This window comes from Miniopterus schreibersii, assembly GCF_964146895.1.
Source record: "Miniopterus schreibersii genome assembly, chromosome: 15".
Classification (NCBI taxonomy): Eukaryota; Metazoa; Chordata; class Mammalia; order Chiroptera; family Miniopteridae; genus Miniopterus; species Miniopterus schreibersii.
The window spans coordinates 21861060-21873620 of NC_138115.1; the positions used below are offsets into that span (position 1 = coordinate 21861060).

Below are 12561 nucleotides of genomic sequence, written 5' to 3' on the forward strand. Positions count from 1 at the left end.
TTCAGGTGATGGTTACAATGAAAATATCATTCTCTTCAGCAAAGTCTCCTGGGTCATATCTCAGGAGGTGGCCTCACCATCTCTCCTCAAACCAGGATTCTGGGAATTACCTGGGAGAGAAACGTTGACACCTCCTCAATTCAGAATCCAAGGCATCCCCAAGTTGTGTAGATTCTGCCTCCTCAATGCTGCTCCATTTCATCTACTTTTCCCCAGCTCCACTGTCTCCCCACCAGCTCAGACCACCATCACCACTCCCCTGCATGACTGTAGGAACCTTTCACTGGCCTTCCTGTTCCACTCTGACTTCTCTGTTCCATGGCTACTCTTCAGAGTAATTTTTCTGAATCTGTCCTCTATGTAAAGCCTTTCTTGACTCCTCAAAGTGCTGAACTCTTAGCATGGCCTTAAGTTCCTACATTGCCCAGTTCCTGTGGCCTCACCAGCCTCACCATCCACTCCATTCCCCCTGCTCACTGTGTCCCACTTCAATGGCCTGCTTTCACTTCTGTGACATAGCTCACTTCCTCCTACCCCAGAGCCTTTGCACATGCTGTTTCCACTCCTTGAAGAGCCTCTCTCTCCCTTTCCCTTTTCTAGATGCAGATTCATCATGAGTGTGACACTCTTAAGTATAGATGGATGTGTTTGCATCAAACACACTATAGGCAGGTGTATTGTTGCTGAGATGATTCTGCAAAATGGTAAATAATTCTGCCCTTGATTTACATGATCTTTGAATGATGAGAAAATTTAATGTATATGAAAAAGTACAAAATAGTTTCTGTTTCCATGACAGATATAGATTCCAATCTCAGATAACTCTAAAATGGTTTTTCATCTACAAGAATGTCTGGTGGGACATTTGTCCAGAGCAGCATGCAGAACCTAGCCTCTCTGGCCTTCACCTACTTAGTGCCAGTCATGCCCAATTCATTGTGACAACTCCAAGAACCCCTGGGACCACACTGCTTCTGTCGAGAACCCAGGTCTGGAGTGTGGCTGTTTGAGTCTGGTGTGCATACCAAGCTGGGCAGGGTGCTGGGTGTGGACATCAGAGCAGGAAGCTGATTGCTGAGCTCTGCTCCATGATGTATGTCAGAAATAGAGACAGTCCCTGCTGAAATCGGCTCCAAGCTAGACCAGGTAATATTAATATGATCAAAGTTCTCAGTCATCGAGTGCCTGCTCTGGGCAGGAACTGTCCCTTGTGTTCCTTGGCTCAGCCCCTTGAGGTCGCACTTCTGCTACCCCCATTTTACAGATGGGGAAGCTAAGTTTCAGAGAGGTGAGGTCACTTACCCCAGGTTACCCAGGCCAGAAGAGAGAGTGCTGGGATTTAATCCAGGCCACCTGGCTCCAGAGCTCATGCTCTGACCATGACATCCTACTGCCCACTGTGGGTAGGTCACCTGGCACTTCACAAAACATCCACACTCCTTTCTCACATTAAACCATGGGGCAGCCCCATGAGGAGGGAACATTATCCTCTGTAAAATGAACATCCTAATTCCTGTTGAGTGAGCTAGGATCTCAAAAGCACTACCATAACTCTTTTTGTCATTACAGTTGACCCTTGAACATCAAGTGTTTGAACTGCTCAGGTCCACTTATATGTGGATTTATTTTCAATAAATATAGTCGGCCCTCTGTATCGCCGGGTTTCACATCAATGGATTTAGCCAACTACAGATTGAATACAGTAGTTTTTTTAAATTTATTTTTCAATTACAATTGATGTACATTATTAATTTCGTGTGCAACCTAGTGATTAGACATTTATATAACTTATGAAGTGATCATTCCAATAAATCTGGTACCCATCTGACACCATATGTAGTTATCATGATATTATTGACTATATTTCTTATGTTGCACTTTACATTCTGGTGACTGCTTTAATAACTGGTGATTTGTACATCTTAATCCCTTTACCTTTTTCACACTGTCTCCCCCTCCTCAACCTGCCTCCCATCTGACAACCATCAGTTTGTTCTCTGTATCTATGAGTTTCCTTCTGCTTATTTCCCTTAGCATAATACTCTCTAGGTCCATCCATGTTGTCACAAATGACCATATACCTTTTTAAGTGCTCTCCATATTTTGCATCATCTCACTGACTTCTCAAGACCACCTCATTAGGTAGAATTTGGTTACCTCTATTTTTCAGCTGAGATATAACTCAGTAAAGAACAAGGATTTGAAGCCAGGCATCTGGCTGCAGAGCCTGTGCCCTTGACCACTGTGCTACAGGACTAGAACACTAGGTATCTCTCCCCTTACATTAATAAAGCTTAACTGAGGAGATGTAAACCAAGCCTTCTATTTGGAGCAGCCAAAAGAAGTGAATGTGAACTAGGAAAGAAACCCAAAGGAAGAGGCAGCCTGGGTGGAACAGCATTTGTCCAGGCCTGGACTCCTAACTACCTATATTGGAATCATCAGTGCCCTATCCCTGCCTTACCACAGACTGACCACATAGGAATCTCTGGGTTGGACTGAGAACCTGCATTTTAATAAGAACCCCTCTCTCCCTGGTGATAATAGTAGAGACAGGTCTGTGCAGAGGAAGGTCTGTGTGTCAGACCAACCTGGGTTTGAATCCTAACCCTTCCACACCCTGGCTTACCTCTCTATGCCTCTGCCAGCTCATCTGCAAAGTAGGCATCATAATAGTACCAACCACATGGGGTGGCTGGGAGATTTAAGTGATTTGAGTGAGAATTAGGCACAGTACCTGGCACCTGATGGATTAAAATAACAATTGAATGAGGGCTTGAACTCCACCCAGCGCCTTTCTCTCCTTGCTCTCCAGGCCCTGGCCTGGCCTTTATCGCTTACCCCAAGGCTGTCACCATGATGCCTCTCTCCCCACTGTGGGCCACCTTGTTCTTCATGATGCTCATCTTCCTGGGCCTGGACAGCCAGGTAAGGTGCTGAAGGAAGGGGGCAGCCCAGGCTGGGAGGGCAGGGAGTCTATGGGGCCTAGCCGCCCCCCTCCTGGTCCTGGTTATCAGGGCCCTGCGTACACCCCCAACCCTGCTTTCCTACCAGCATACCCCCCATCCCCAGGTGGTCTCCATCATCACCCCCAAACAGCTGCTGCTTGGGTCCCTCCAAGTCTTCCCAAACACTGCTTTCCTTACTTGGAATTCCCAACTCCCAGTTCAGGTTTTTAAAACACTGCTAAATACTTCCATTCTGGTAAATACTTCTTCCCAACAGCACCACCTGGCAAGGCAGAAGAAATTCTTAGAACATTGGCTATGGTTTGTGATACCCAACTAGCATGTGTCCCTGTCCCAATCAAATCACTGAGGACACAGAGACATAGAAAAGCACCTTCTTTCTTCCTCTGCCTCTGTATTGAGGCTACCATGACCTCACCCAGGCAGCCACATGGGTCCTCAGTACCACCCCCAGCTCCCCATCCCCCCACATCTCGCCTGCCTGCCTGCCTCTGTTCTCAGTTCCTATAGGGCTGTCTCGGACCCACCCTCTGCTTGGCAGCCTGCCTTCCTCAGTGAAGGGCCTGTTAGAGCTAGCAATGTATCCTTTATCTTACACAAATGCACCACTTACATTCTCTCATGCTGTAACACGCCCCGCAGCCTGCCCTTCCAGTCCTCTCCCTGGTTTTTCAGCCAGAATCCTGTGGCATTCAGTTTCTCTTCACTCCTAGAAACCTCCCCTTTGCCCTGCTGTCCCATCGCAGCTGGTTCCCCTGAGAGCCCCAGAGAATGTCCTCCAGCCAAAGCTGCGGCTGGGTTATCAGACTGGGGACTATTGGTGAGGTGCTGCCCATCACTCATGACCTTGTATGAGTCACTTAGCACAGGCCCTGTGGCTGGCATGTCTGTCAACCCAGCCAAGCCCAATTTCTTCCCCTGGATGGTTTCTCAGAAACTGCTAAGCCAAGCTGCTGAAGCACCAGGTGTTTCTGCTGATAATCTTCCCTCCATTGTTGTTCATAATCTTCCCTTCCATTGTTGTGGTGAAGGCCTCCGAAGGTCTCAGCTTGTGTGTGTTAATGACAGGCCTGCCTGGGCACAGGGAAGTGGGGGGTGGGGCCTGGGGCCCGGACTCTGTGAGTCCCTGGGCTGAGCTGGGCCAGCAGTTGGGCTGAGATAACTGTGTTTGCCAGGGAGGCCCGGGGTTTTGGAATGGAGGGCAGATGGCTGCTCTGCTCACCCCCACAAATGCTGTACTTGCTTTGTGCCCGGGCTATGTCCTTAGCTCTTTGTCACAATAACCACACAGGCTGGGGGCTCCTCTTGTTACCCTCATTTTGCAGATGAAGAAACTGAGGCTCAGAGATGCCAAGTGGCTAACAGGAACATGTACCCAGGTCTGTGTGCCTCTTAGTGCACATGCTCTGATGTCTCTCTAGGTTCGATCCTGGACCAGCACAGCCAGCCTTACCGTAGAGGCGAGGCAGCTTGGAGGCTAGGAGCCTGGGCTATGGAGTCAGGGCTGGGTTTGAGTCCAAGCCCCACAACTCTTGCCAGCTGTGTGACTCTAGACTGCTGCCCCTCTATGTGCTACAGTCCCTTTGCATCATGAGGATGCAAATACCTTTCCTGAGGAGGTAGAATGCATCATAAAGGATTTGAGAACAAGAAATGGCTCTGCTCGCCTCCCCACCCCCCACCCCCACCCAGAGACTCCTACGGTGGCAACATAGGGGCTGGGTACTGGTTTAGCCCTGATGGCCTCCATGCAGCAGAGCAAAGGCCACCAAAAGCGAAGGGTAGAGGACTGTCACAGTCCTGTAGAATGAGTAAATCAAGTTCCACTCGCACACTGAGACTGATCAGAGCCTGCTGCCCACAGGGCACTCAGCTCTTAGGACTCCTGTCTTGCTTCCCAAGCAGGGGCTGGGTCTCATTTAAGTCACTGGCCCCAGAACAGGGCCCACAGCATATAGGCCCTTGACAGGCAGCATGGGGGAGAAAGAGTACTAGCTTTAGAATCAAGAGACCCCAGTTCAGATCCTCACTCTGCCACTTCCTTGCTGAGTGACCTTGGGTAGGTTACTTACCCTCTCTGAGCTTCAGCATCCTCATCTGTTACATGGGCATGCTGGAGTCCTGTAAGTGCTAGGATTGTTGCTGTTATTCCAGGGCCCTCTGTCCCTGTGAGTGAGTGTGGGCATGAAGGTAAGATAAGCCCAGTGGTGAGGAAGCCCGGTGTTTAGGCCTGCTGTGCTCGCCACAGCCAGGGCCACTAAAATGTCCTTTTTCTTGGGCTTTACACCGTTGTATCTACCCTGTCCAGTTTGTGTGTGTAGAAAGCCTTGTGACCGCCGTGGTGGACATGTACCCCAAGGTCTTCCGGAGGGGCTATCGGCGGGAGCTACTTATCCTGGCCCTGTCAATCGTCTCCTATTTTCTGGGCCTCGTGATGTTAACAGAGGTGAGTGATGTGGACAGGGTAAGCAACACGAACAGTGTAGCACAAGGGTGAAGTGCCTGGGCTTTGGGTAGGCAGGTCCAAAGTCATATTTCAGTCTGAAACGGACTAGCTGTGTGACCCTGGCCAGGTCTAGTACCTTCTCTGTGACTCAGTTCTTTCATCTTCCCAATGGGGTGTTGTAAGAACCGCATGAAAGTTCTCATTAAGCCTCAGCACAATATGTTGCATGTGTAAATGCTCAGCTAAAGGTCACTGCTGTCGTTACCAGAGGGGAAGAAAGCTCACAGGGGAATGCTGGGATTATCTGGTGTTCTGGATGCGCAGGCCACCCCTAACAGCCACTTGGGGTGAAGGGGACAGTGTCAGCTATGGAGACCTCAGCTATTTACTATTGTTTGGATAAAGTTCAAAGGCTTTTCTGAGCATCACTGAGAAGAGACACACGTGGTGATATTTGGCACCTTCAGGCACTGTGTTCTGCTTCAGCCCTCCTGTGTACCCCTCTTCTTGTCTCTGAAGGGCCTGTGAGGAGGGGTTCATCATGACCTTAAAATTAAGACTGTTTTATAAAATCAAGTTTCTCTCCCCCTCCTGCAGCCATCTTGTCTAATAAATACTTTCTCAAGTTCCTTGGGAAAGGTATCTTTTTCTCTAAACTCAAAAAATTAATTTAAAAAGAAAGAAAGAAAAAAAAGAACTGTTGCTTAGAGACAAGAAGAGGTTTATAAGAAACATGGGAAGAAATGAGGGAACTCAGAGTCAGTCAAAGCAGCTGCTGTGATACTGAGGTCAGCCCATTGGATCTCCTAATCTACATTTCAGCCAAATGCCGCTGCCTCCTGGAAGCCTCCTCTGCTTTCCTCCCTCATAGCACTTTGTTCCAAGCTCAGCCCAGCCTCCCTACTACTGTTACAATGACCCATCTGTTCACCTGTCTCCTCCACCAGACCCTGAGGTCTACAGAGACCTTGATTGGCTCTGTGTCCTCAAGGCCTGGCTGGGGTGGGGACTTGCTGTGAGGTGGCTGGTGTTATTACCATTCCTAGTCATTGTCACATTAATGGGAGTGATAATCAGTGTTTGAGCAAATGAATGGTGTGGCACTTCTCCTTTCCGTCTCACTTCTCCCCAGGCGGGGAATCCGGGGCTGCTGTGAACAGGGCCTCATTAAGTGCCGATTAATTACGAAAAGTAGAGTCTTTTGTCACACACAAATTGGGGGGTTAACCTGATGTGTTAAAGAGGCTGATGATGAGACTGGAAGAGCAGGCATTGGCATGGGCAGCACTGGCTTGAAGCAGGCAGGTGGAAGGTCCTTGTGGGCCTCTGGCCCTGGGTACCACCAGCTCTCAGAGCCTTCATACCCACCCTCCACCTGAGGCCTCAGGTCTGCCCAAGGGTGCCTTGCAGCCCCCAGGGCCCAGCAGGGAGCCAACACTTGGCTGCCAGAGACCATGACTTCATATGCCAACCTTCTGCCTCCATGGAGGGATATCTGTGCAATTGCACAGGGGAAGTTCAAATTGCCAAATGGGCTGTGTCGGCCTCGGCCTTCACAGTAATTGCTGGCAGGATCTTCTCCCTCATTTATAGGCATTTAAAGCTCAGCTCTAGGGAAAAAATAGGCCACAAATTTTTATGTTGCACTGAGGCAGTATAGTGGGTGGTTAAGGGCATGGCCACCTGGGTCCAATCCTCAGCCCATGCCTGGCTAGCTGGATGACCTTCAGCAAGTATGCTTACTGCTCTGTTCCTCAGTTTCCCCATATGAACATTGGGGATAGCAATAGTGCCTGCCTTGTAGGTCAGCTGAGTGTGCACCTCCTGGGTTTCCCACTGAACTTAATCATTTGTATATTATAAAACTGGCTCACGTCATTCCTATATCCTATAAAAATTGACCGCACATCTACTATGTGCCAAGCCCTGGGCCAAAATGGGGACAGAGCAGTAGACAAGCCAGTTAGAGTTCCTCTTCCATGGTCTCTCACTCTACACAATTCAGTTTGCATGTATAGGGGACCTGCTGTGAGCCAGGCTCTGTAATCAGGGTCATAAAGAGTACAGGCATGTGGGTCTTCTCAGCAGGAGTTCAGCACTAACCAAGCAGCTGAAAGAGAAATACTTTTTTAAATTCTAAGTTCATTAAAACAGGCTATGGAGGCCCAAAGAAATAATGAGGCTATCAGGGTGGGCTTCTTGGAGGAAGTAGCATTTGAGCTGGGCTTTGAAGGGACTTACAAGTGAAAGGGAACAACGTGTGTAAGGGCACAGAGGTGAGACTGTTCCTCAGTCTGTCCAGGAGGGAGCATGTTGAGGGTGGCTGGTAGTAAGGAGTGATGAGGCCAAGTGAGGAGGGCGGTCCTGAATGGCAGGCTTAAGGAAGCCAACAGGTAATATTAAACTCTGGGTGACGTGGTTTTATTTGCATATTAGAAAGGTCCCTGTGAAAGCTGATATGCAGAAGGACAAGAGGGTGAGGCTGGGGTCGAGGCAGGGAAGCCAGAAGGGAGGCTGTTAGAGCCATCAGGGAGAGGTACTGAGGCTGCCCAACCTCTAGTCTCTGGTTTCCTGTGTTGTTTCTGTCATTGAAGAACAAAGAAGAAAGACCATTCAATCCCAGCAATTCCCAGAGGCTGGTGTCTTAGGGGTGCCCAGGTGCAGAGGGTGCAATGTTCTAGGGATTAGGGGGAAGCAGTCTGCCCTGGTGGAAGTCACTCTAGGCACAGGGAAGAGCAGAGGGCCCTCTCCAAGGCCAGCTGGCTGACCCTGCTCCCCCATGTGTCTGTCCATTTCTCTGTCCATGTGTCTGTCCTCCCACCCTGCAGGGTGGCATGTACATCTTCCAGCTCTTTGACTCCTATGCCGCCAGTGGGATGTGCCTTCTCTTTGTGGCCATCTTTGAGTGTGTCTGCATTGGCTGGGTGTATGGTGAGTAGAGGCCAAGCCCACCCGCACTGTAGTGGCCCGAATTGGTGCCCAGGACACAGGTACCCGGGGCAGGGGTGGGCTCAGGTTCTCTGTGGCCTGTCTCCATCAATGTCAACCTCATCCTCCTTCCTCTCAGAGACTCCGTGGCCCTTCCCACTTGTCAGGATGCCTTCCTGCTTTTATGCTCCCACAGCACAGAGAGGGGTTTCAGGCTTAGGGACAATCCTTTTGCCCCTGAGACTTAGTTTTTCCATCTGCAAAATGGGGTCATCATCATTATGTTCCAAGTAGGAAATAATGTAGGCAAAGCAGGGAGCATAGTGCCTGGCCTTCAGTCAATACCTGCCTTATGGTCCTCCTGTTCTTGGCAGGAGTTGAGTCTGATGATGATAGACATTCCCACTGTGAACTTGGCTCAGAAATACATGCCCCTGAAGGCCACTCTGCTCATTAGCAGCCCAGCCAGACCCTGGCCTTCATGGCCCTGAACCCCACGTCCATGCACGTCCACACCGGTGCCTCACCCTGCTTCTCCAGAGACCACTTTCCAGCTTTCTCCCACAAACTCCTCACCGTTTCCTGGGTCTCACCGCCCAAGGTCTACAGGGGCCCTCCCAGTATCAGACCAGAATCCCTCCTGTAGTTCCTCCCAAAACCTCATTTAGGTGTGACATCTTGGTAGTTTTGAGCAGTGATGAATAAGGCCCCTGACACAATTTGTCTGCGTCCGGCTGGGGAAAGCAAACACTCCTAGCCTTCCCTCTGAGTCTTGTACACAGTTCTCAGGCGTGCACCTGTCTGTTTATTCTGGACAGGAAGCAACCGCTTCTATGATAACATCGAAGACATGATTGGCTACCGGCCATTGTCACTCATTAAATGGTGCTGGAAGGTCGTGACCCCCGGGATCTGTGCGGTAAGCACCCATCCACCCACCCACTTTTCCACTTCAGAGCCCCAGACCTGGCTGAGCTAGAACTGAGGAGGTGTTGTCGCCTGTGTGACCCTCTCTGCACTCAGAAAGTCCTAAGCACATGATACCTGGGTTGGAGTCCTGGGGACAATGTCTGAGCTTGTCAAGGGAGGGGTCTCCTGGGGATCCAAGCTCTGCCACCAGCTTGCTTGACTATAAGCAAGTCACTCCCCTTCTCAGAACCTCAGGCTCTATACTTGCAAACTGGGTGGCTGCGACCTGCCTTTGTGGGGGCTAAGGATCACTTGAGAGACATTTGGCTTTGTTGTTAACTGCAAAAGCAGCACAACTGAGGGTAAAGTTGGGCTCATACTCTACCCTCTGACCAGACCTTGGAGTCAGAGGCCTTAGTGACCTGATGATTAATAAAAGAACAACCCATTGCTCTTCACCCAGTTCTTGGCACTGGAAGTATCTCAAAGCATCTTCACAAACCGTTGTTGTTCTGAAAGTGAGCTTTAAACCAGTCCCAAGAAGTAGCTAGGAAAAATAAGAACTCCTGATTGGGTGGAGGCTGGGGATGAGGCTCCTGGGGGGGTGAGGTCCTGGAATCTTTGGGGATCCATTCCCTGTGTGTCTGATGCTGATGAGAAGAGCCTCAAATTCTCTGTGGACCAGGGCGGAACCTTGCCTCTCTGAGGCTGTCACATCGGGTAGATCATCTCCACTCCTGGCCTCATGCACGCTGGCCCCAGGGACCTCTCCCCATCTCTCCACAGGGCATCTTCATCTTTTTTCTGGTCAAGTACAAGCCTCTCAAATATAATAACATCTACACCTACCCCGCCTGGGGCTATGGCATAGGCTGGCTTATGGCCCTGTCTTCCATGCTCTGCATCCCCCTTTGGATCTTCATCAAGATGTGGAAGACAGAGGGGACGCTGCTTGAGGTGAGATGGAGTTATAGGGGTCGGCAAGGGTGGCCCTGAGAGGCCCAAGGGGCAGGGTGGGGCTTGGCTCTGTCTTGGACAGGCTGGTAAGCAGGTTTGAGTCTGTGGGCACCTCTCTGGGTCTCAGGTTCCTCATCTGGGCAATGAGTGCGATGAGAACAGGCCCCCGTGTGTCTCTCAGGGAAGCCATGGACAGATCCTCCACGACAGGTGTTCATCATGACCACTATGTAGAGGTGTGTCTGTGAGGCCTCGGTTTTGGGCCTGCTTCTCTGAGCTCAGCCTCAGTTTCCTCATCTGTAAAATGGGAATAGCAGCAGTCCCTAACTTACAGAGGTTGTCATAAGGACCCAATTCCCAGGACAAAGGAAGAGGATCTGACATTTGGGGACTGACACCTATCCCATGTCATCACCCTGCTGTTTCCTCTACATACTGTATATCTGTTAGTCCTCAGAGCAGACCAGGGCGCTGCCATCATTTTCTGCATTTAAATCGGTAGAGAAACTGAAGCTCAGAGAAATTGGCACTCAACCAAAAATGAGTGTCTCACAGCCAAAAATTAGCAAACCAAAGTTTTTTATTGAGATGTAATTGATATACATTATATTAGTTTCCAGTGTACAAGATAATGGTTCAGTATTTATATATATTGTGAAATGATCACCACAATAAGTCTCATTAACATCCATCACTATGCATAGTTACAGCATTTTTTCTTGTGATGAGAACTTTTAAGGTCTATTCTCATCAACTTTTTAATACACAGTGCAGTATTAGTTAACTATAGTCACCATGCTGTTCATCACATCCCCAGGACTTACCTATTTATTTGATAACTGGAAGTTTGTATCTTTTGACCCACTTCACCCATTTTGCCCACCCACTAATCTGTCCTCTATATTTGTGAACTCAGTTGTTTGTTTGTTTTGTTTTGTCTTTTAGATTCCACATATAAGCGAAATCATACAGTATTTGTCTTGCTCTGTCTGACTTACCTTAGTGTAATGCCCTCAAGGTCCATCCATGTTGTTACAAATGGCAATATTTCCTTTTTTATGGCTGAATAATATTCCTCTGTTTGTGTGTGTATGAGAGAGAGAGAGAATGAGAGGGAGAAAAGGAGAGAGAGAGATGTTTTCTTTCTTCATTCATCCATTTATGTACACTTAGCTTACTTAGGTTACTTCCATGTTTTAGCTTTTGTAAATAATGCTGTGATGAACATGGGGTGTATATATCTTTCTGAGCTAATGTTTTTCTTCATATAAATACCCAGAAGTGGAATTGCTGGATCATATAGTAGTTCTACTTCTAATTTTTCTGGAAACTCCATACTGTTTTCCATAGTGGAAGCCAAAAATTCTAAAACAATTGTATTGAAGTATGTTTATGATAAAATTCACCCATTTGGGGTGTGCAATTCAATTTTTTTTTTAGTAACTTTCAACATAGTGCATTTATCACCATGAATCAGTTTTAGAATGTTTTCATCACCTTCTTAAGATCCTTCATGCCCCTTCACAATTAACCCTGTTCCCACCCCCAGACAACCACAAATCTTTCTATCTCCATGGATTTGCCTGTTCTGGATGCTTCCTCTCAATGGAATGGTACAGTGTGTGGTCTCTGGGTGGCAGATTGAATTATAACACAAGCCATCTTATTTCCAGAGCACTTGCTCTCTATTTACTCTCCTTTCCCACCTGCTGGTGGATCAGATGGTTTGAGTCAGTTTCTCGCTCATTTAGCAAACTGTTTGCAGCGTGCCAGACACTATTCTAAGCCATTTATAAACACTGAGCCATTTAATCCTCATAGCAATCTTGTGAGGTCTGGCTCTTATTGTCCCCATGTCACAGATGAGAAAGCTGAAGCACAGAGAAGTGAAGCAACTTACCCAAGGGCACAGAGCCTCTAAGTGGTGAAACAGAAACTCTGAAGCCTGTGCTCTCATCCTCTGAGCTTTATGGGCTCATTCCTCTGCTTGACTAGCCGCACTTCATTGCAGGGCCCTGTCTCTCCCCCAGTGCCACACCCCAGGGATCTGAGGGGTTGACCTTGGTCTCCTAGGACAAGGTCAGAAGGAGATGGGAGTATATGTGTATGTGCGCACAGACACCCAAATGAAATTGCTTGTTCAGAATCGGCTTCGCTTAGCCTGCTTGCTCACCAAGGGGCCTGGGCTCCAGAAAAAACTATGCATTTAACCAGAAGGTGCAAGGTTGCTTGTGCTCCCAGAGCAAGTCAGGCTCCTTGGCACCTGCAGGGAATGTAGGTCAAGGGCAGTTGGGTAATCCTGATTTGGGATCAAACATGTCCAGAGGAGAGTGGTCCTGCAGCCCTAACGCC

General features: G+C 48.7%; 1 protein-coding gene across 2 annotated transcripts in view; it reads left to right on the forward strand.

Annotated features, from left to right (window-relative positions):
- The window catches only part of SLC6A11 (solute carrier family 6 member 11), a 106983-nt gene that overhangs the window by 91160 nt on the left and 3262 nt on the right, over positions 1–12561 (forward strand). The window contains exons 9-13 of one of the 2 annotated variants that reach the window (XM_081159322.1): positions 2816–2928; positions 5278–5415; positions 8244–8346; positions 9162–9262; positions 10039–10209. In XM_081159322.1, coding sequence (XP_081015448.1) covers positions 2816–2928; positions 5278–5415; positions 8244–8346; positions 9162–9262; positions 10039–10209 — 626 coding nt within the window. The remainder of the gene's footprint in view (positions 1–2815; positions 2929–5277; positions 5416–8243; positions 8347–9161; positions 9263–10038; positions 10210–12561) is intronic. The other variant, XM_081159323.1, reaches the window with a different exon arrangement.